General features: G+C 40.8%; 3 protein-coding genes and 2 non-coding genes across 7 annotated transcripts; all 5 read left to right on the top strand.

Annotated features, from left to right (window-relative positions):
• Positions 1–82: 82 nt before the first annotated feature.
• nop58 (NOP58 ribonucleoprotein homolog (yeast)) lies at positions 83–5,629 on the top strand. Its single transcript, XM_015012935.2, has 15 exons — positions 83–246; positions 1,188–1,264; positions 1,367–1,419; positions 1,735–1,859; positions 1,937–2,073; positions 2,289–2,353; positions 2,901–3,035; positions 3,121–3,266; positions 3,454–3,580; positions 4,204–4,367; positions 4,462–4,596; positions 4,680–4,741; positions 4,822–4,973; positions 5,059–5,180; positions 5,261–5,629. The coding sequence occupies exons 1-15, from the start codon at positions 202–204 to the stop codon at positions 5,318–5,320; spliced, it is 1,605 nt and encodes a 534-aa protein (XP_014868421.1). The 5' UTR covers positions 83–201; the 3' UTR covers positions 5,321–5,629.
• LOC148160766 (small nucleolar RNA SNORD11B) lies at positions 3,305–3,385 on the top strand. The gene has a single exon (XR_015762430.1). It is a non-coding gene; the product is annotated as a small nucleolar RNA SNORD11B (small nucleolar RNA).
• LOC148160765 (small nucleolar RNA SNORD11B) lies at positions 4,035–4,117 on the top strand. Its single transcript, XR_015762429.1, has one exon. It is a non-coding gene; the product is annotated as a small nucleolar RNA SNORD11B (small nucleolar RNA).
• Positions 5,630–6,431: 802 nt separating the features above from the next.
• Positions 6,432–11,297, top strand: wdr12 (WD repeat domain 12). The gene is made up of 12 exons (XM_015012937.2): positions 6,432–6,636; positions 6,936–7,030; positions 7,520–7,614; positions 7,700–7,806; positions 7,896–8,011; positions 8,093–8,247; positions 8,329–8,460; positions 8,539–8,679; positions 9,662–9,767; positions 9,867–9,999; positions 10,798–10,870; positions 10,970–11,297. The coding sequence occupies exons 1-12, from the start codon at positions 6,596–6,598 to the stop codon at positions 11,045–11,047; spliced, it is 1,272 nt and encodes a 423-aa protein (XP_014868423.1). The 5' UTR covers positions 6,432–6,595; the 3' UTR covers positions 11,048–11,297.
• Positions 11,298–12,021: 724 nt separating this feature from the next.
• Positions 12,022–21,615, top strand: ical1 (islet cell autoantigen 1-like). 3 transcript variants are annotated; one of them, XM_015012931.2, is made up of 15 exons: positions 12,022–12,195; positions 13,108–13,140; positions 13,226–13,400; positions 15,488–15,560; positions 15,648–15,771; positions 15,876–16,074; positions 16,158–16,283; positions 16,370–16,468; positions 16,563–16,645; positions 17,055–17,104; positions 17,274–17,318; positions 17,454–17,633; positions 17,830–18,099; positions 18,855–18,950; positions 19,035–21,615. In XM_015012931.2, exons 2-15 carry the CDS (start codon positions 13,133–13,135, stop codon positions 19,145–19,147), a joined length of 1,641 nt encoding a protein of 546 aa, XP_014868417.2. In that variant the 5' UTR covers positions 12,022–12,195; positions 13,108–13,132; the 3' UTR covers positions 19,148–21,615. The 3 variants fall into 3 exon arrangements, with proteins under 3 accessions (XP_014868417.2, XP_014868416.2, XP_014868415.2); XM_015012930.2 differs by having other exon boundaries at positions 12,025–12,195; positions 13,113–13,140; positions 19,032–21,615; XM_015012929.2 differs by having other exon boundaries at positions 12,027–12,195; positions 19,032–21,615.
• The last annotated feature ends 10 nt before the right edge of the window (positions 21,616–21,625 follow it).

Genomic DNA, 21,625 nt, shown 5'->3' with positions numbered 1-21,625 from the left:
TCTAAAATGGATCTGAAAGTGATATGCTAAATCGGGTATTTTCAGCCCATGTGAGCGGATCTGGCAACCCATCAGTTTCCTTTCGCCGACCTCTTTCTGCACCGCGTGTGGAGGAACGAAGCAGTGAGCGGTGAAGCTAAACTTCAACGCTCTCCTTACCGGGGAGCCTCCTAACAGACATACAGGACTACTTTTAAAAAGATGTTAGTGCTATTCGAGACCGCTGCTGGCTATGCCATCTTTAAAGTAAGTGTAGAACTTTTTTCACAATTATTTAAAAGCGTCATTCAGATTTTGATACTTTTTGCATGCGAAGTTAGCATGCAAAAATTAGCTCCGATTAGCAACGTAACTCGGAAACTGTAACTGGTTGGGATTTACATTTTGCAGCAGCGCGTGACAAAATGCAGTTAAAGTAGTAAATGTGCTGGTCGTGTTGGGGGATGCTACATTGTATTTTTACGTATCGTGATAATGTTTGTCTAAGCTATGCTAACACAGAGCTAGCATTGCGACGGGCCTGTAACCACGTGTGAACATGGAGCCTCATCTGCCTGTTTATTTCAATGGCTCAACATGGGGGGCAATTTTAAAGCTTTTTCGGCCAGAACAAATCAATCTGCTTTTGGTTGTGATAGAATTACATACAGTGTCAAGAAGTGTATATTCCTCTTTTGATCATTGCTTAATGTATTAGGAGTCTTAAGTCAAAAGCTAAGAAGCTCTTATAAAAGTTGACATGTAATTTTTAAAACTACATTAACAATGATCCAGACTTGCTTCAAATCAGTCTGCTTCATGTAAAAAACACAAAAACAAACAAACAAAAAAATACACTTTCTAATTCAAATGTTATTTGTTGTAAGGGTTTCCCATACAACTTTTTCACTTCTGATACAATAACAATATTGCCTCGTTGAGTATTGGCCAATATCAATATTGACCTGATACATGTCAGTGTGAATCCTAAATATTTTTATAACTTATTTTGTAGTGTGGAATGTTAAAAAATATCTTAATCAAATGATCTTACTAAACGGGGAACAATAGTAAATAACACAAGGTATGAGAACAACTGACCCATTTATTATTAATCAATGTGCAGGACATGAGTGCTGCTGAATAGAAATGCTGAAGTAGAGTGCAAAGTTAGTAGATCTCATGTTTCTGGTTACCATGTCTTTTAGGTCCTCGATGAATCCAAGCTGCAGCAGGTGGACAGCCTGTACAAGGAGTTTGAAACTCCTGAGAAAGCCAACAAAATGTAAAGTTCAGACATTGTACATCCTGTAAACCAGTCAGTGGGTTGCCATTCAACAAAACCTGACATCAGTTGTTTTTTTTTTTTGTCGTTTTCTTCCTCCAGACTGAAACTGAAGCACTTTGAGAAGTTCCAGGACACAACAGAGGCCTTAGCAGGTACTGCATTGTTCTCCTTTATGCTTTTTGACATGCAGTCTGGTCTGTGATGTATGTCTGTGGCTGATGGAAACATGAGGTATCCCACACAATCGTCACTACCACTGAGACCATAACATCCTCAATGCCTCAGATTTTTTATTCAGCAACATACAATTTTAAGTTTCAGAGTTTTTACCTAATTAAAGTTAAGAGTGACTAAAATGTAAGCTGATACCGATATCCGATATTATTTCAGTTGTAACCAGTAAAGTTTTATTTTTGCTTCTTTTGCCCGTGCATGAAGTAACTGTTCTTCTCACCTTTGTTGCTAAGCTGCCACCGCCCTTGTTGAGGGAAAACTCGGCAAGAGTCTGAAGAAGGTTCTGAAGAAAGTTGTCGCCAAAGAAGCTCATGAACAGCTCGCCATTAGCGACGCGAAACTGGGCGGAGTCATTAAAGTGAGTACACAGCAATTTGCAACAGAAACAGTTATGGCAGGAGGAGTAGATCGAGTCTGACGGCGTGTTTTCCTCAGGAAAAGCTGGACCTGAGCTGCGTCCACAGCCCCGCCGTGGCCGAGCTCATGAGGTGCATCCGCAGCCAGATGGAGGCCCTGATCTCCGGACTTCCTCCCAGGGAGATCAGCGCCATGTCGCTGGGCTTGGCTCACAGGTCGGTAGCTCACAGGCTGAGGGAGTTGGGGAAGCGGCTGCTGCCAGTGATTACATTTTGCTGTCTGAAAATATCCGTGTGGATTTTCCTCAGCATTCGTCACTACCACTGAGGCTCTTTGGTCTTTATTTATTTTTTTTAATCTCGATTAACAGAAAACAGTGCTTGTGAACTAACTAGATTTTATTGTGTTCCCCTCCCCCATCTGTTTTCAGTTTGTCCCGTTATAAGCTCAAGTTCAGCCCCGACAAAGTGGACACAATGATTGTGCAGGCCATCTGTAAGTGTGTAGTTTATATACATATATATGAAACATTTCGTATTTGACTATTTTATTGAGATTTTTGTAATCAACCAAGTAGTGCATAATAGTAAAATGGAAGAATATAAATAAGCCTGGTGCAATAGGCACTTAATTGCATGACAAATTAAAATGAGCTCAGTAATTTCCATTCTGATGAGTAATAGTTTTTGAAGGACACTTTTTTTTTTACTGATTGTCTTCCAGTTGCAGTGTGGAGTGTTGGATGCAAAAGTAAAGCTAATTGAGGTCAAACTTGCATCATAGTAGTTAAGAATAGGGCTGCCTTGATTTATCGGCCAACCGATTTCCTTAATTTTGGGACATTTGGGATTGGCATATATTAATAAGCATTAGGTAATTGTATATAAAGTAGAATCTGTTTGTGACTGGCCTATTCTGTATGTGCAGAGCTTGTAGCCCAGAACTACATTTTGCTGTAGATGTTTTACCACTCATCAAGAATTGTTGTGTGTGTTAGTGATGTGAGTTGGGCTATTTATTTTTTATTTTTCTTCGTCGCCAGCTCTTCTGGATGACCTGGACAAGGAGCTGAACAACTACAACATGCGCTGCAGGGAGTGGTACGGCTGGCACTTCCCTGAGCTGGGGAAGGTCGTCACAGACAACCTGGCCTACTGCAAAACCGTCCGCAAAGTCGGTAAGCTTCATTCGGAGTGGGGGAAAAAACAAAGATTGCTTTTCTTTTAGGAAATGTCGATTTTTAAAACTCTTTGTCTTTGCAGGTGACCGCACCAACGTGGCCACTACCGATCTGTCGGAGATCCTCCCGGAGGAGATTGAAGCTGAGGTCAAGCTAGCGGCCGAGATCTCCATGGGAACAGAAGTGTCGGAGCAGGACATTGGCAACATCCGGCACCTGTGCGATCAGGTACAGGTCTTTCGTAAAAGCGCTAGCACGTTTGAGAGCGGCTGTGATGATGACGCTGACAGTCGTCTTCATCCTGAAACTTTCGGTGTGGGTCAGTCACTACCTCCTCTGAACAGCCGCAGGTCAACGCGAGGCGTCCGGCTGGCCGAGTGCATGTCTATAACATGGATCTGTTGTTTCCTCTCAGGTCATCGAGATCTCAGAGTACCGCGCTCAGCTCTACGACTACCTGAAGAACAGAATGATGGCTATCGCCCCGAATCTGACGGTGATGGTGGGCGAGCTGGTCGGCGCGCGCCTCATCTCCCATGCTGGTCAGTGTAAAGGAAAAAAAAAAGAATCAGTTCTCTGTCACTTTCCACAAGTGTGCACAAAACTTTACTGATATTTTGCCAATGTAAAAAAAAAAAACCCAACAATTTCACAATTTCTCATTAATTAATATAAAACATGGCATACTATTCTCCTCCTACCACTTCCTGTCTTCTTCTTTTCCGCCAGTAGTAACATCTGTTTGTCGATCACATGATTTGTCTGATACAAACATTTTTTTGTCATTTCAATTTGTGCAATCATGTTCAGTGGAAACGCAGCTATTGTCAAAAAATGATCATCACTGTATCTGGCCTTCTATTACTGTTCATCTGTTTGTTGTTTTTTGTTGTTGTCATAAATTAATGAATTCATAGTAAATTTATTTAGTAAAAATGGACCAGAAAATACTGCTCTGGGGAAACTGACATGAGCGAAGCAACCGTGTATTTAAAGCGACAGCAGTGATGATGATGACAGGATGTCGTTTTGCTGAATGCATGTGATGGTTTTAAGTCACTACCTCATCTGAGCTGTCATTAGGAGTCCCTGCAAACAGATTCTGACCAGAAAGATGTTCTTCATCCTCTAATTTTTATTTATTTATGTTTTTCTTTGTGCTAAGGTTCCCTTCTGAACCTGGCAAAGCACCCGGCCTCCACAGTGCAGATCCTCGGAGCCGAGAAGGCCCTGTTCAGAGCGCTGAAGACCCGTAAAGACACTCCCAAGTATGGGCTCATCTATCACGCCTCTTTGGTGGGTCAGACTACGGCTAAGAACAAAGGAAAGGTGAGTTCAGGACACCTGTCGCAATAAAGCAAAAATTATTTATCAAAATGATAGTGATAATTTGCCAAATGCTCTCCTGTCGCGTTATGTCCAGATTTCCCGAATGCTGGCGGCTAAAACAGCGCTGGCTATCCGATACGACGCACTTGGCGAGGACACGAACGCAGAAATGGGAGCAGAGAACCGGGCCAAGCTGGAGGCCAGACTACGACAGCTGGAGGACAGAGGAGTAAGAGTCCGAAGATCGATTCTGACCCGCTTTTTTTGTCCTCCTTTGTTTGCCTTTAACTCCCGATTTCTTTCCCGCCACAGATCCGAAGAATCAGCGGAACAGGCAAAGCAATGGCAAAGGCAGACAAATACCAGCACAAGAGGTGAGGAGCAACTTGTTCCTGCTTTTTGGGAGTTTTCTTTTTTGGGATTATTAAATGCGTTTTTATTTCTTCCAACTCAGTGAGGTGAAAATCTATGATCCATCCGGCGACTCGACAATTCCGTCCACCTCGAAAAAGAGGAAATTCGAGGAAGTCGAGGGGGAGAAAAGTGAACAGGACCCTGTACCTGTAACCAAGTTCAAAAAGCCCAAAAAGGAACCGGTAGCAGAAGGTGTGTGTATTTCAAAAGAAAAAAACTCTTCCAAATACGTTCAGGAATCCACGATGCTCAAAAACGTCCCCGTCTTGTTTTCTAGAGCAAGAGGCCGAAACGGCAGCAGAGTCTCCTAAGAAAAAGAAGAAGAAGAAGGAAAAGAAGGCAGAGGAGGAACCTGAGGAGCCAAAGGAAGAAGATGAGGAGATGCCAATCAGTGAGGAGGTAAACTTCACATATTGAATCAAATTTTTTATAGTTTTAATTAATAATTTTTTTTAACTGTTCTCGTCTTTGCTTTTCAGCCAACAGAAAAGAAGAAAAAGAAGAAAAAAAAGAAGGTGAAGGAGGAAGAGGATGAATGAAGAGTTAGCATAGTGTATATACTTTATTTTAGCTTTTCTTTCTTTATACATTTGTGTCAAACATTTTTATCTTCAAAAAGGCACAGCAGTATTATGGTGCCTATTCCCTGGCATGAAAGATGAACGTGAAATTCGGCAGATCTCATTTTATGGATGAGAGAGAGCGTCGCTCCAGTCATGGCTGAAATCTCAGAGTTTCTAATGTTTCTTTTTTGTCCGTTTAATTTAGCTGTTTTCATGTTGAGACGTCTGTATGAAATGAGATCAAATGTGAATGACGAGACAAATAAATGGAGATTTCTCATTTGAGTTATGACTATTTTCTGTTTCACAAAAATCTAAACTTGTGCCCTAATTAAATAAACTTATGTCATTTCTCAAAATTTCCCTGAAGCCATCGTTTAGATGTCAAAACTACAGATTTCTACATTGAAAGTCTTGTAATTGAATGACTGAATAATAAGCATTATCCATCAGGATGAAACGGGGTAGTTTTGATTTAGTCAGAGGTCAAAAGAGTTTACTGTATCCACGTATGAACTGGAATAAAGTTAAACAGATTGTAGGCAACGCTCTTCAATTGCTGACTGTGTTCTATGACTATTTTTGTGTTTTTATAATATAAAGCACATTGAACTGTCTTGCTGCTGAAATGTATGTAAATAAACATGATTGATTGGATAAATATTCAAGTCAATGTTAATTAGTCATCGTCATTTATTCTTAATGCTTGATGGCAGTGGTTACAGGCAATGGTAAATTAAGTTATTAGCATTAGGGCTAGTAATGCTAGCTTTTTTTGTCTTTCTAAATTAAATCTCCGTTTAAAAACAACCTTTTTATTCACTTGGGTTATCTTTTTTATGATTGAAATTAGCTTAATAGTATGAAGCATTCAAATGTGATAAAAGTTAAATTATAATGAAGTGTTATTTTATACATATTTTATTTTTCTTGTTTTTTTTTGTTTGTTTTGTTTTGTTTTATTTAATATGAAGAAGAAGAGACCCGAAAATGCCACTCATAAAATGGCGCTGAAGTTGCCGTAGAATTCATTTGCGCGTGCGTCAATGGGGTAGCGCTCAGCAACCAGTCATGATCAGGCGATCAACGAGTCGCCGAACTCGATCGGTTTTCGACTTGAAAGTCTTCCCAGACAGCACATGGCGACACTGCATGAGAATTGGATATGTTATGAAGTGAAGCGGAATAGTTTTATGACAGTTTGCTAATTTCTGGAATATATATATACATTTTTGTTTTACAGAAGTCAAAATGTCGCAGTTACAGGCGAGGTTCTTCACAGAAGACCAAAGGTGAGACTGTAAACAGAGACGCAGTAACAACGCTTTAAGCTAACTGAGCAGCTAGTTCGTGAAGCTAAACTGTAGTAGAGTCAAATTTATTTAATCTTTGCGGTTGAGTTCTGTTGTTAACTTAGTACTAAAGTGCACGTGGTCCGTAATTTTAGCAAGCTATTTATGATAAACGTAAAGTTAGGACTAGCTGCTGTCATTATTTACCTTTTAATTTAATAGCACTGAAACAGGCTGATCTCTCTCTCTCTCTCTCTCTCTCTCTCTCTCTCTCTCTCTCTCTCTGTGTGTGTGTGTAGGTATGTTGTAGATGACGTCCCTTTCTCCATCCCAGCTGCCTCTGAAGTCCAGGATCTTAGCAACGTCATCAACAAGCTCCTGGAAGCAAAGCATGGTAAAGTGACAGAAAACATAAACAATTCAAATTATGCTACCATGAGCATAGCTGCTTTTACCCAAGAAAACTGGCACATATCTTATAAAATAAAAAGTATTTATTTTCCGTAATTGCATGAAACAGCAGTCTTAGCCTCACAGAGATGAATACTGTTCTAGAAAAATACTCTTGAACATAACGATGCCTCCAGGGAACAAATAGTGGAGAAAATGTAAACATTCCTGACAATACTGTAAATTAATGTGGCTTTTAAATGCCATTAATTGGAATTGATCATGATAATGAATCTAAATTGTTAGGATAAGCCTTCAAATTATTGTTTGCAATACTATGAAACAATATTCTCAATAAGGAAAAACTTTTGCAAGCTATCCAGTTACTTGTTGCAATATTGCTGATTTAAAAAGAAAATCCACAAAAGCTGGCTATAAATTCAAGATATAACCGCGGTTCATTTGTTACAGTATTTTGTGCTTGCTCCAACAGCATCTCACAGTAGAGTGGAGTTTGACTTCCTGGTCAAGGGTCAATTCCTGCGAACCCAGCTGGCCACTCACATGGAGACAGAGGGAATATCAACAGTAAGACCTGCCTGAACTTTCTTTAACTTTTAACTTTAACTGTTCTAAAACCCAGTAGAGCTGAGTGTTCCCGTCTGTGTTTCAGGAAGATGTAGTGGAGATAGAGTACGTGCAGCGGATCACGGCGCCAGAGCCGGAGGAGTGCATCATGCATGACGACTGGATCAGCTCCGTGGAGGCGGACAGCGAGTGGTAAGCGTTTCCTGCTTTGGTTTGGAAAACGTCACTTATTCCCTTTAACAAAGCTCCAGTTTTGTTAAATATTCCCCCCTGTTTTCCAGGATCCTAACAGGATCGTATGATAAGACAGCCAGGATATGGTCTTTGGAAGGGAAGGCGGTGACGACAGTGGCTGGACACTCTGATGTGGTGAAGGATGTTGCCTGGGTCAAAAGAGGTCAGCTTGCTTAGAACTTTACATCCCAGTTTGTAGGTTTTTTTTTTTTTTTTTTACTTAAAGTTGTGTTTTGCTGTACAGACGGCCTGACGTCCTTGCTCCTGACTGCATCTCTGGACCAGACCGTCCTGCTGTGGGAGTGGAACTCTGAGAGGAACCAGGTGAAAGCCAGACACTGTTGCCGCGGACACACAGGAAGCGTCGACGCCATTTCCACAGACCCCACAGGCTCTAAGGTCGATATTTAAAGCGTTAGTTAGCGTTTTATTTTTGAATCAAAAAGCTCCGATTAACAGCGTTTTCTCCATTTCTTTCAGTTCTGCAGCGGCTCCTGGGACAAAATGTTGAAGATCTGGTCGGCGGTGCCCACGGAGGAGGCGGACGAGGTGGAGGAGTCCGCTGACCGGCCCAGGAAGAAACAAAAGACGCAGCAGCTCGGCCTGACCAGGGTGCGCACAGAACCCGACCTGGAAGAGCTTAAAACCGCCCCTCCAGCTTCTGACTCGTGTTTTCCTTCTCCAACACAGACTCCCTTGATGACGTTGTCCGGACACAACGAGGCGGTGTCCTCCGTCTTGTGGTGTGACAGCGAGGAAGTGTGCAGTGCATCCTGGGACCACACCATCCGACTATGGGACGTGGAAGCTGGAGTCATGAAGACCACGCTGGTAAGAAGAGCAGTGTTTCATGCCACTATTCTCAACTAGTAGTCCCCACCCAAGTGAGCCAGCTACAGCTGCAATTTTTCTTGAAGTTTTAACATATTACATTTAAATGTTGTTAAATTTTAAAATGATCAAGAAGAAATTTCAGAGTTTTTTTCTAGCAAATTTTTGACTGAAAATTAAATCTCAGAAAATTTTGAGGGGAAAACAAACGTGGGAATTTCCAAGTTTGAAAAGTCAAAAATTTCCTTGAACAAAACTTTGAGATTAAAGTTTTGTTTAACTTTAATCTCAAAGTTTTCTGTCATTTTTCTAGAATGAAAAATGAAGGAAATTTCTTAGTTTGAAAAAGAATTTCTCAAAGATTTCTGAGATGAATCTCAACTTGTTTTCTGTCAAATTTTGGAAACCAACACATTTTCAAACTCAATGGAAGTTTTATTTGAGAAAAAAAAAACGTGGAAATTTCTGAGTTTGATGAGTTGAAAAATTTGTAAGGAAAAAAAAAGTTTTGTGATTCAGTCTCACAAATTTCCTTCTTCGTTCCAGAAAATGTTAACTTTTAGGTGAAAATTTACACTTCCTCTTTTTTTTCCATCTGTAGTGGCCCTAATCGTAAATTTTCCTTTATGATGAGTGAAGTATATTTGAATTTAATTAAACTGAATTGAAAAATCGTTCAACATCTGATTGGTAGATTTTAATTGGATTTAGAAGTGGGCCAAAACCTTGCTTTTTTTTTTTGTTTTTTTTCTCCACCGCTTTTAGAAAAATGGACTTCCTGCTAATTGGTTCTTTGAGTTGTTCCCTAGCATAATATCCCAATAAAATATGTTGAAGATTATTATAATGCCAACCAATGCTGAAATGATGAGCACTTTGATGCCACATATAAATGTGTGGGAGTGGTTTTGTAGATGCATCTGTTTACTAGTAAATTTCTGTCATGTTTCCCACAATGCATTCTGTTTTGTTCCCCCCCCAGTCGGGCAGTAAAGTGTTCAACTGCATCTCCTACTCTCCTCTGTGTCGACGGCTGGCCTCAGCCAGCACCGACAGACACATCAGACTGTGGGACCCTCGCACCAAAGGTACCAACTGAGCTTAAATTATCAGGAAAAAAAAGTTTTACAAACAACCCCTCCTCTTTTCTACTTTCTCATGTCACTTCTGCAACTTCTGCTCATCAGACGGAACGCTGGTGCTGTTGTCTCTGACGTCCCACACCGGCTGGGTCACCGCAGTCAAGTGGGCGCCTTCCCATGAGCACCAGCTCATCTCCGGTTCCCTGGACAACCTGGTCAAACTGTGGGACACCAGGAGGTACGCAGATACAAAGTAGTTGAAACTCTGAAAATCATGATGAAATTAGATGTTTGAAACTCGGTTGTTCATAATCACATTGATCCACCTTTGACTCTTGGGCACAAAAACTGTATTTTAAAGAGTGGGAAAGAATAATAAAAAAATTAAAAAAAAATCATAAATATTAATTTCTGCAATTAAAATATTTCCTCCCTATTTATGCAAATGTGAAATAGAGAACAGATTTTTTTTTTTAAGTTGTCAGCAATTTGGTAGACTTAAAGAATGTGAATATATATCATCACCTTATGGAAAACAATAAAACTTTGAAGCAATTGTTAATATTAAAGAAAGGGGGAGGGATATATTTACATTAAAATCCAACTATGTTGTCAATTAAGAATTAAAGTGCATTTTTAATAAAAGGTGCACCTTTAACAAGAGATTAAACAAAACTAACAACCCAGAAGCCCCCAAAAAAAGGAAAATCAAAGAAATCAGATGTTTTGTGGCTCGCTAATTATTCCAACTCATAATTTTTCTCTCACTTTATCCGCAAGATCGACAGTATGTGTGAGAGAATCCATCAAGGTTATCGCATTTGCATAGTAATCTGATTGTTACCACGGTTACCTCAGCTCTTGTTGCAATCATTGTTACAGTTTCAATTTGGTGGATTTGGTTTCCTCAAATCCACATGGAGTCAGAATTACACATAAAAGCTTAAAGGAAAGCATTCATTCACCTAAATCATTTACTGAGTCCATAGTAGATAAAGCAGGACATTGCCTCATTCTGTGAACCGTTTCGTTTCAGCTGCAAGGCTCCGTTGTACGATCTGGCGGCTCACGAGGACAAAGTGTTTTGTGTGGACTGGACAGACAGCGGGGTGAGGCAAACCGTCACGATTCCTCATCAGCTCTCCTTGTAACTCGTCGCAAAACTTCATTTTCATTGGCCGAATCGTCGTCGTGCTTTTGTCTTTCAGCTGATGTTGAGCGGCGGCGCAGATAACAAGCTCTACACCTACAAATACTCGGCTGCTCAGACGGATGCAGGAGCGTAGGCAGACGGCGGCCATCTTGTTTTTGGATCCTGGTTGTTTTACGCAGATTTTCCTTCGATTTAAATGTCTCCCTGTAACCCAAACAGAGTATAAATTAATTTTTCTTCCTAAAACGTGTCAACTTTAATTCAAGTGCTTTGGTGGAAATTTTTAGATTTCAAAAGACAAGTAAACCTAACGTTATGTACAAGTGTTATCTACATGTATAAACAAAAGTATTTGTTATTAAAGTTTTTTTTACCAAATGAAACCTTGGAAAATGTCGCATGCATTTGTATTTAATCCCCTTAGCAATTAATAATGCAAATACAAGCTCAAAAATCTGCTTTTTATATCTAGAAATATTCAATTTTGATCATTTTTCTTTGCAAAAATGATCAAGCTAAGTAAAAGCTAGCTCGCTTCAGATAACATTCTCATACCATTGCCTGGATGGTGGGATGTGTGTAGAGCATTTTTATATTAAGGTTAAAAAAGAAAGAAAGTAAAATTCTGGTCTGGTCATGCATTGTGACCTTAGTGGATGTAATGTCAAATGGTATGAAAATGTTACAATTCTCTTAAATAAACCAAATTTTGGTGGTTGTAACATAAAAATGGAAAGCATTCAAGGAATATCTATGGTTTTGCTAGGGACTGTAATTTTATTATATACACAGAAAAAAATATGTAAAAAATAATTTAATCTCTAGGTCTATTAAGAATGTTTATGCCAGTATTTCCTTTTAGGAAATGTCTCACCTCATGAACTTCCTCATGTTTCTTGTCTTGTGGATATGCCTTTCCTGCTCAGACTGGTTTGACAACCGGGACTTGCCACTCTCCACCTTCCCATAACACTGGCATGTGCTATTTTATCTGCATTCAGACGTTTCCTTATTCATAACACTTAATTTAAGTCTTGTGAGAAACTTTAATGTATCTTAGCAGACAAGAGGTGAACTTGTTACGTCGTTCGCGGCTTTGATCATAATAGACGATCTTTGACTGAATCTGGCGAACAGTGGCCCCTCGTGGTCATTCGCTGCCATTGCAGCGCGTGTGCATATCCTGTTTCTCTGACTCAGAGGATGATGGCTATCGGGAGAGGAGGTTAGCCGAGCTGGTCCGCATAGATGCTCGCGCCGCTGGACAACACTACGAGCAAGGTAGTAGTTTATCCTTTAATTTCACATTCATACGGAACAACAGAGAGGAAGAGAGGGTGAAAATAACCCGACTTATTGACGGGTCAGTCGTTGCTTTGAATGTTCTGCTGAGACGTTCTCCAAGTGACATTAGCTAAATTGTTGCTAGCGGAGAAACCCAATTGACGCTTATTTTGTCGACTTTCGCGAATTACTTGTCCACCTTATCGCTGTATTTCTCTCGGAAGTAACACGTATCCGAGTGACACCTCGGAGTTTTCTTCTCTTGTCAACAAAGGGGGCGTTTAGTGAAACCGAACACCTGCTTCAACATCAGCTGCTGCCAGGTCGCAGGTGTCTGCTCCCAGCTCCGGGAACCATATTCAATTAGCCCATTTAGCCTGTAGCGTCCATCAGCTCTGTCCGGCTACAGATAAGCCACAATAACAGGTTGTAACTTGATTACAACTCTCTGGCTTAATAGGAACGATTGTCAGCTTGGAGTTCAGTCTCCTCTTAAAGCTGCTATCCAGTCTTCTCTGGAAAGTCAACAAAACTGCGCTTAACCATAGTTTGTTACCCATAGAATAATTTGTCATTGTCAGTTTTGGATTTGTTTTGTTGTATATTGTTATTTAATCAGAGTACATTGGACCAACACGGGATCTACCAGGCATACGTCTGATGACATCACATAAGGCATAGGGCAGCATATCAGTTCATTTAAGTATATGTATTTTGCTTTTTTTATTTATTTACATGTGAAATTTCTAGTGGTTCTCAAAGCATAGGCATAACAACAAAATATAACACTTTTCAAAAGTGCAAATAATTTTCTTCATTCACTATTTCTTTGAAATTAATTAAATGCCAAAGAAAGTTATCCATTGCTTGGTTAGTTTCTCCAAAACTCAAACTTTTGGGTTCTTTCAGAACAGAAAACGGCTGATATCCAAAGATGGAGGGGTATGTAACATTTAAGCACACCCGATTTTGGCTTAACCTGCCACAACGTAGACCTGACCTAGCCTTTTGTTCCTTAAACCTCCAGGTTTGCTGCAGACATGCTGAGCGGCGGCCGGGCTCTGCTGGGCGAAGACAGCTCAGTGATGGCGCGCATGCAGAAGAAGTTCTGGAAGACCAAGCAGGTCCTCATCAAAGCTACAGGCAAGAAGGAGGACGAGTATGTGGTGGCTTCAGATGCCGACCTGGACTCCAAGCTTGAGGTAGGCCTGCTTATTTGCAATATGTTGGAGGGGCGGGGTTTTCTGCAGGAAGAGTTGTCGATACCAACAAGCTAATAAATGTGGCATTTTTATATCCGTCTTTTGCCTTTTGAATAGATATGACGACATACTAAGGTAGTTGTAGATATAAAATAAAAGCAAGTAAATTTGTGCCATAAAACTCAGAAGTTTTCTAGAAAAACAAGGTAATTTCAGAATTTGAAAAGTTGAATATTTGCTAGAAAATACTCTTTTTTTCTACAAAATTTCTGAGATTAATCTCAAATTTTCAGTTTTTTGTAGCACATTTTCAACTTTTCAAACTCAGAAACTTCCTTGTTTTTGTTTTTTAGAAAATTTACGAGTTTTTTGGCAAAAATGTACTCCCAGTTTTTTGGTGCAATTATGCTACTCTTTTTTTTTTCTTTTCTTTTTCCTATCAGCAATGAACCCTAATACATGGTTGTTAATATATCTTGTCAAATAATGTAAAAATAAAATTTTATTTGTTTTGGTGCTTTTTACTCATTTTTAAACATTTTTCAAGATGGTACAAAAATAAAGGTTTTGGAACGCTCCATTCGCATCGTCCCTATTTGCTTCCCATTTTTTGGAACTTAAAAACAAGCATCGACACATGGTGTTGGTTTGTGAGGGGCATGGTACTGTGTGTGTGCGCGCGTGTGTGTGTGTCGCTGAATATTGAGGGATAAACTGTGAGCCTGTTGTTCACTCTGGAACAAGATCCGGCAGCCTGTTTGCCCCCTGATCCCTACTCACTGTCATGGTGATCAGAAAGTGGACAGGGAAAAGAAATTTGAAACACAATATTTGAATGTTTTTTTTTCTTCCCGTTTGCCTCAGAAATTGTCCTCAGGGCACTAAATGAGCAGATCAGATTTGCAATTACTTTAAACCCTTGGATGTTTTGTGCTTTGTAATGCTTGTTTAGTATATATTGTCTCTAAAACAAGGCAGGGTTTATCAGATGCACATGGAGTCAGTGAACCAGTCAGTATTGCGCCCAACACAACAGCTTGTGCAGTATGATCGTTCTGTTTACGTTGACAGATGTTTGACCACTACTGAGGGAGACACACTGAAGGAAGTCTGTGTTTATTCTCCAGTTAATGAGTAACTCTGAACATGTGCAGCTGCGTCGTCCATTTTTCTGTCTTACAGCGCTAAAGAGGAGACACATTATGTTGCTTTGTGTGAAGTTTAAAGTTTGTTGTGTGTTTTTACTCTAAATCTGGCATTTCAGATGTTTTATGAAAGTGTCACGGAGACTTCTATTTTGTTTCCTCTTCAGGAAAGCCTCTGAGATTCTGTTGCTATGATACATGCTGCGTACTGCTGTAGCAAGCTTTTCACAAGGCAGAGGGATGTGAGTTCACCGGAAAGGGTATATTCCAAAAATCCATGGTTACACTAAAACAAACTAAATGTAGAAATATTACCATAAATTCTCAAAGTAAGGATATTTGTATGCTTAAATTCATATTCTGAGGTTAGAAAACTCAAATGTGTGAAGTTCTCTTGTGTTTTTCCTAAATCTTACTGTTTAGTTTTGGAATTTCTGCCATTTGGTTCTGAGTTTTGATTAGTCGGTATCGATCGGTTCTTTTTCGCCTGCATTTAATTTACGTACACTTTAAGTTGCGAACGCAGTACTTTGCATGTGAAAGGCTCATAAAATTTTGCACAATTTTGGCCCTCTTGGTGTTCCGTACGCAAGAATTGCGTGACTGCACCGTACAGAGGAGGTGAAGCAAGAGTTTTTGTTAGTGTGTGTGAGATTTAAACTCTCAACTCCACAAATAATTGTTTGTCCGCATAGATATGTGAGCTTAGATCAGTCTCACTGCACGTAGCTTCTGAGGAAAACTGTGGGAAAAGTGAGTGTTTAATCATCTCAGTGGAAAAATTCTTCACTTCCTTAAAATATGTTAGATTTTTCTCACGTTACAATCTCAAACCTGAATGTATTTTGATAATTACTGTTTTTTTTTTTGTAAATTACATTTTTTCAGTTCTTTGTCTCCTTTTTCTCTGATGCGCTCCTCACCACGTGTCGTTTTCTGCAGTTCTTCCGCTCCGTTCAGCTGACGTGCACAGAGCTGCTGAAGGTGATCGAAAAGTACCAGCACAGAATCACACGTGAGTCAGAACCATTTCTTTTTTTTTTAATTTACAGACTGATTCTTGTTTAAACCCCTTTTTTTCTTTTTCATTTTTTGTTCCTAGGGTTGTCCCAGGAGGAGAACGAGCTCGGCCTGTTCTTGCGTTTCCAGGCTGAACGTGACCGAACTAAGGCCGGAAACATGATGGAGGCCACCAGCAAGGCCCTGTGCACCTCTGCCAAGCAGAGGTCAGCAGCTGCAGCTGACCATCAGTTAACTGCTGTTTGGAGAAAACGAACCCTTTTAACTCTGAATGCTTGTGCTTTTTTTTTTTTCTTTCTTGTGTCTTTAGGATGGCGCTTTGCCCGCCGTTGCAGCGCATGTACCAGGAAGTGGAGACGTTCCGGCGGCGCGCCATTGCTGACACGCTGCTGACGGTCAGCCGGATGGAGAAGGCCCGCACGGAGTACAGGGGAGCGCTGCTTTGGATGAAAGATGTCTCTCAGGAACTGGACCCGGACACTTACAAACAGCTGGAGAAGTTCCGCAAGGCAGGAAGCGTTTGGATCGCTGTCGCTCCTCGGTCCTGCCCCGTCTGCGTTGCTTCATCGTTCCCGTGCGTTTCTGCTCTCAGGTCCAGTCGCAGGTCAGAGGGACTAAGAGCCAGTTTGAGAAGCTGAAGAACGACGTGTGTCAGAAGGTGGACATGCTGGGAGCAAGTCGCTGCAACATGCTGTCTCACTCCCTCTGCACCTACCAGGTCCGCTGCAGTTCACATACCGTCATGAGTCTGTGTCGGCCTCGGCCGTCAGTAACTAAACATTTCTCTCCTCCCGGTTCCGTCAGACCACCCTGCTGCAGTTCTGGGAGAAAACGGCCAACGCCATGTCGGGAATCCATGAGGCCTTCCAAGGGCACATACCATACCAGTTCACCACAATCAAGGTGCAGCAGGCTGCGTTTTGAATCTGGGCGAAATTCTGCCTTTAGACGTAGCAATCCAGCTTTTTTTTTTTTTTTTTTTTTTTATATCTTCCAGCATCTACGGGATCCACTGGAGGAAATCTCTGCTTCCCAAAAAGAAGAGAAGGTTGAAAAGGCCCGACAGAGCAACACAGACAGGTGAATTTTCATTTTCAAAATTCACCTGTCTGTGTAATTACTGAATCAGACATGCAAATCCTTGCAGAAGTATTCATTCTATATTTCCTTTTCCAATTTTGACAGTATGTATTAGTTTGATTTATTGAAATTAGACCAACACAAAGCAGCACATTGTAAGGTAAAAAATATTCTTAAGTAAATGTGTAATTCAACACTTTGAAGAACCGTCTTTCACCAAAGTTACTACTTCAAGTCGTGTCGCGTTTAAGTTGATTTGCTGTTTGTTTTCTAGTTGTGAGTATGTGGAGAAAAAAAAGATATTATAGCTTTTAGATGCTATGCTAATACTGCCTCCTTGCTCTTGGGTTGCTCTGGTTTTATTGGTCTTTCCTTAAATTCTTCAAATGTCTTTTGTCCTTCCTCTTAGCCTGGTGTCCTTGGATGATAACAAGCCAGCAGAAAGTGCGTCTAATTCAGGTTAGTGCTGCCCCCTGTTGGCTGAAACACAAAATAGTTCAGCCAAGTTGAACAGCAGTAGCCTGTAACAATTCCTTAAAGAGATTCAGATGGGCTACTGTAAACTTTTTAGTTTTTGTTGTTTGGTTTTGATCAAAATAAAAAGTTTTAATTCTGTTTACCATTGCAGATCTTAAGCTCAGCAGTGATGGGCAGAGCAAGGCTGGTGAGAGTGGTAAGTGATTTTTCTTTCTTTTTTTTCTGTGTGTGTTCATTTTCTGTAAATTGTCCACATGGGGACTGCTGCTCGTTAGTGTGAGCGGGAAACTTTTAGAATGAGTCTGATCTCAGCGCACCAAAAACATTCCAGCCATACACGACCTCAGAGGGCTCTCTGGAGACTCCGGCGACGACCTTATGCTCATGGCCTGCGGCATGCCGCCCCCAACGGACACCCCACTGGTCCCGCCTCCTCCCCAGGACGGTGACCAGAGCGAGAGCTGGAGCTTCGGACGCTTCGAGTCCGGCCTCCCACAGCTGCCCGCCTCGGGTAAACTGGCTGGTTGTTTTCTCCACCTTTTTACTTTGACCTTTGACTTCCACTTGCCTACGCTTCTCTTCTTGGCTGCGGGGGAAATTCTTACGTTCTTCATTTTCATAATCAACCATAATAAGCACAAACTGCTTCCTGTTAAGCTGCGTTTTCTGATGTTCAGAGCCTTCTTCCTCTCGTTCTGTTTGTTTAGGTGACAGTTTGCTGATCCCGTCAGAACCAGGGGTAACACTGGAGGAGGAAGATGGCGAGCGCAGCGACATGGCTTTCCTGAAGGACCTCCTCAGCCCGGGCCCAGGGGGCAGCGATGAGTTCAGCAGAGAGTGGCAGGACGCCTTCGGGGCGTTCGACCCTCCTAGCGTTCCTGCAGCAGGCACCGGACCCACCCGTCCCCCTTCCAACCCACCCAGCCCCACAGGCTTCCTGCCGTCACAGCTGCTGGATCACAGTTTGAGCTCCTCAGGTCCGCCACACAGCCCAGACGGGGTGTCCACCGCGCCGCAATAAAAAGTCTGAAATTCGTGTATCTATAATTAAGGCCTTAAAATGTCTTGAATTGATTTTAAAAAGTAAGTTGACCATGCAAGCCTGCTAGTTAATGGTTGGATGGAGAAAGTTGTCCTTAATATGTTAATCACAGGTCTTAAATTTTGTCTTGAAAAGAGTATTAAATATCATATATTCATATTTAATTTTTTGTCAGGCAAAAGTTTGAGTTGCACTTTCAAGATGGTTGAGGCTACCGTTGTTCCCAGTAGCCTCAGTCGTCTTGAGAATGTAATGAGCTAGCTAGAAACCATAGACTTGACTCACCCTTCCTAGCTATCCAGCATAGCCAGTTAGCTAGATAACCTCGACATATCCTTGCTAACTAGCTAGCATACCCATAGCATGTCCTTGCTAACTCCACATACTCTTGTCTAGCTATCTAGTAAGGGTATGTCGAGGCTATGGTTGTACTCTTGCTTGTTAGGAAGGGTATATTAACAGCTAGCTATCTTTTTCTGTGGCTATCATGGGTAAGTTCAAATTGGATAAACGAAGTTCGTACATTTCTGTGGAGCTATAGGTCTTAAATTCTATTCATAGTGGTCTTAAAAAATCTTAAATTTAATTTGGTGACACCTGCAGAAACTTTGACGGTAACAAAACATGTCAAAGATGGACTGACACTTTCACATCGACTCTCATCCATCTTGTGTCCCCTGCATACTTTAGGTTGGGTGACCCCGCCCATGTTCCAAGCTCCACCCCTGCAGCTGCTGCCTGGTCAGAACCAGGCAGCTCCCCGGTCTCAGCCAGCTGCAGCTAACGGTACGATGCTTGGCTTTAGAAAACCTCTCAGCAGGAGCCGCTTCTTCCCAACCTGACCTTCTGTCTGACGTTTCCTTACAGCAGCTTCAGGAGGATCCAAAGACATGTCCGCGTGGTTCAACCTGTTCGCCGACCTCGACCCGCTTTCCAACCCCGACGCCATCGGACGCTCTGCTGATGAGCTGCTCAACGCCTGAACCTCTTCTTTGAGCTGCTTCAATGTACCTTCACTCTCTCTTAAAAAAAAACATCTGTATTACAGCAAATTTTCATTCCATCATAATTGAGCACATACACACACTAATCTCCTTAGAAGCTCGAAACACTGAGCTGATAAACTCTCAGCTGCTGTAACCGACTTTAATACCAAGTCAAACACCGAAGCTGCGGTGGTTCGTTAGGGAGAATGTCTGGGCCCCGCCTTTGTTTTGGATGTTGCCGTGTGCTTTCTGTGTTTGTTTTGCCGAGTGTACATATCCAGAGATCCAGGGTGGATTTAAAAAAAAAAAAGTCTTTATGCTGAAAACGGTTTGTGTGAAGTACCACATGATTGTCACAAATGATTCATAGGTTGGGATGTGATAGGTCTGTCTTTCAGAAATCCTGACCCCGAAAAAACGACACTAATCCATCATTTATCAGCCTACAGGCAAAGTGAAACCACTACACTTTCATTGCATTTAAACAAAAAATTTTAAGCCAAAATGTGTAGCTAGTGCTTTTTAATTGTACACTTTCAGCTCTTTTTGGAGTAAAAACTAATATAACAAGCTGATGTTTGCTGGGTACTTTCCAGAAAGCCATATTTGTCTTTCATGTTCTATAGAATTGGAGAAAACTCCCATCGCTTTCTGTGGCGTCTCATTAATGGAGCCTTAAACGACAGGAACATTTTATTGATTTGGAAACTAGTTTTAAATCAGCCCCTACCTACTTGTACGGCTGCATCATTTAAGCAGTTTGTCCTGCTTTGTGCATGAGCTACTGCCATGTTTATCTGTTTGCAGTAGAACTTGTCTGCACACCTTTTGCCCAAAGAAAATAAGCAAACTATACGACAGGGCAGGTACAGAAAAATGCAATCCAACAGCTGAAGTTAAAATTATTTTTCTCAAGTTGTAACTTATTTTTATCTTTGTAATAGTTTTTTGGTAATGAGATATGGTTAAATGACTGATAAACAATGAGCACAACTGGAAAGTTATTGGTTTCCTCTGGGGTCATAAAATGTCATAAGCCAACAAACCCAAACTGAGATCAGAACCAGAATGAATGCAAATAAGTTGAAACTTAAATTTTACAGTAAATTTTATATGATATTTGTCTAGAACTGAAGCAGAGTGGATTGTTTTATGTGTATCGAATGGAAGTTGGAGCGGAGGAAATGGCCAAAAGGTGGTTACGCTCTGGCAAAAGAGGTGAATTGAGCCAGACCCAGTTTTAGAAACAGGTATTCCTAACTTTCATTTTAGTTTAGAAAGGTTCAAGATGTCAGATTTGGGATTTAGAAAGCTGACCACTCAGCCAGATAAATATCAAAATCAGAAAGTCAACATGAATTGGAGTTGGAACAGTAACTGTCTAGTTCACCGTCGTTAGCTTCTGCTAATTAGAAATGGAACCGCATATTTCGGGGTTCTTTCACATTTGTAGGTCAATTTTCCAGATTTTTCCAGAGATCTGTTCTTAGCAAATATAAAACCTGACAGAAAAACATGGATGGATGTGATGGATGACTTCTAGATATACATATATTTTTCCATACTTCCTTTAGTTTTTCAACATTAACCCAGAACTACAAATTAACTTTGCAAGAGCCCTATTATTTGGTCATAAAGTATTAGTCTGGCATGTCATTTTTCCACATCCTGTCACAGCTAAACTGGGAAAAGCAGAGCTGACTGAGCCATTTAATGGGTTCTTCATGATGCAACAGATACCAAATGCCTCGACATGTGGTTGAGATTTAGTCAAATGGTCTGAAGCTAACTTTAAACTGTGAATTCTCAGACTGAAATTCAAGGTGTGTAACGAGGAATAAACCCACTAGCGATAGCCTTAAAGGGCGAAGCCTATACGAAATGGAACATCTCCAAATGACATGGTTGAAATTCCATCTACTGAATCCATAATCACAAGTCTAAGGCCAAGAAGACTTAGACTTCTTGGTCTAAGTCTTCTTGGTGCATCATAGTCATAATAATCAGCTCTCTGGGCATTGTGAGATACAAAACCATAACGACTATGAAATAAAACTCAAATATTGACTATTTTAGCTTCATGTACCGTGTATTTATAGCATCTGTGTTTAACTGAATCAATCCAAAGGAGCTGCTTAACAAAAAGGGATTCATCTCCATGTGTGGATTGCTGACAACTGAATGCTTCAGTGTGATTTAGTGCAAATTTGTTTCTTAAAGGGATTTTTTAAAAATGGAAAATTAAAAGGGTCCAAAATGCACCACAATCCTCAGTTGGGATATTTGTTTGCCGACATATTTAACAAGCTGCACATTAATATCCCGACTCACCTACAAGACACAATTATGTTTCACTTTATTTACCATCTAATGCAACTTACAAAAATATTACTATTTCTGTCACATCAAGTGTAAATCTTACTTTTCACACTGAAAATAAAAGAATGTATTTCTCAAGTCAATAAGAGACGAGTC

Source organism: Poecilia mexicana, unplaced genomic scaffold (assembly GCF_051168715.1).
Source record: "Poecilia mexicana isolate PSO_F unplaced genomic scaffold, ASM5116871v1 scaffold_2, whole genome shotgun sequence".
Classification (NCBI taxonomy): Eukaryota; Metazoa; Chordata; class Actinopteri; order Cyprinodontiformes; family Poeciliidae; genus Poecilia; species Poecilia mexicana.
Note: the sequence above shows the minus strand (reverse complement) of the source record. Positions and strands in the feature narration are given on the sequence as shown.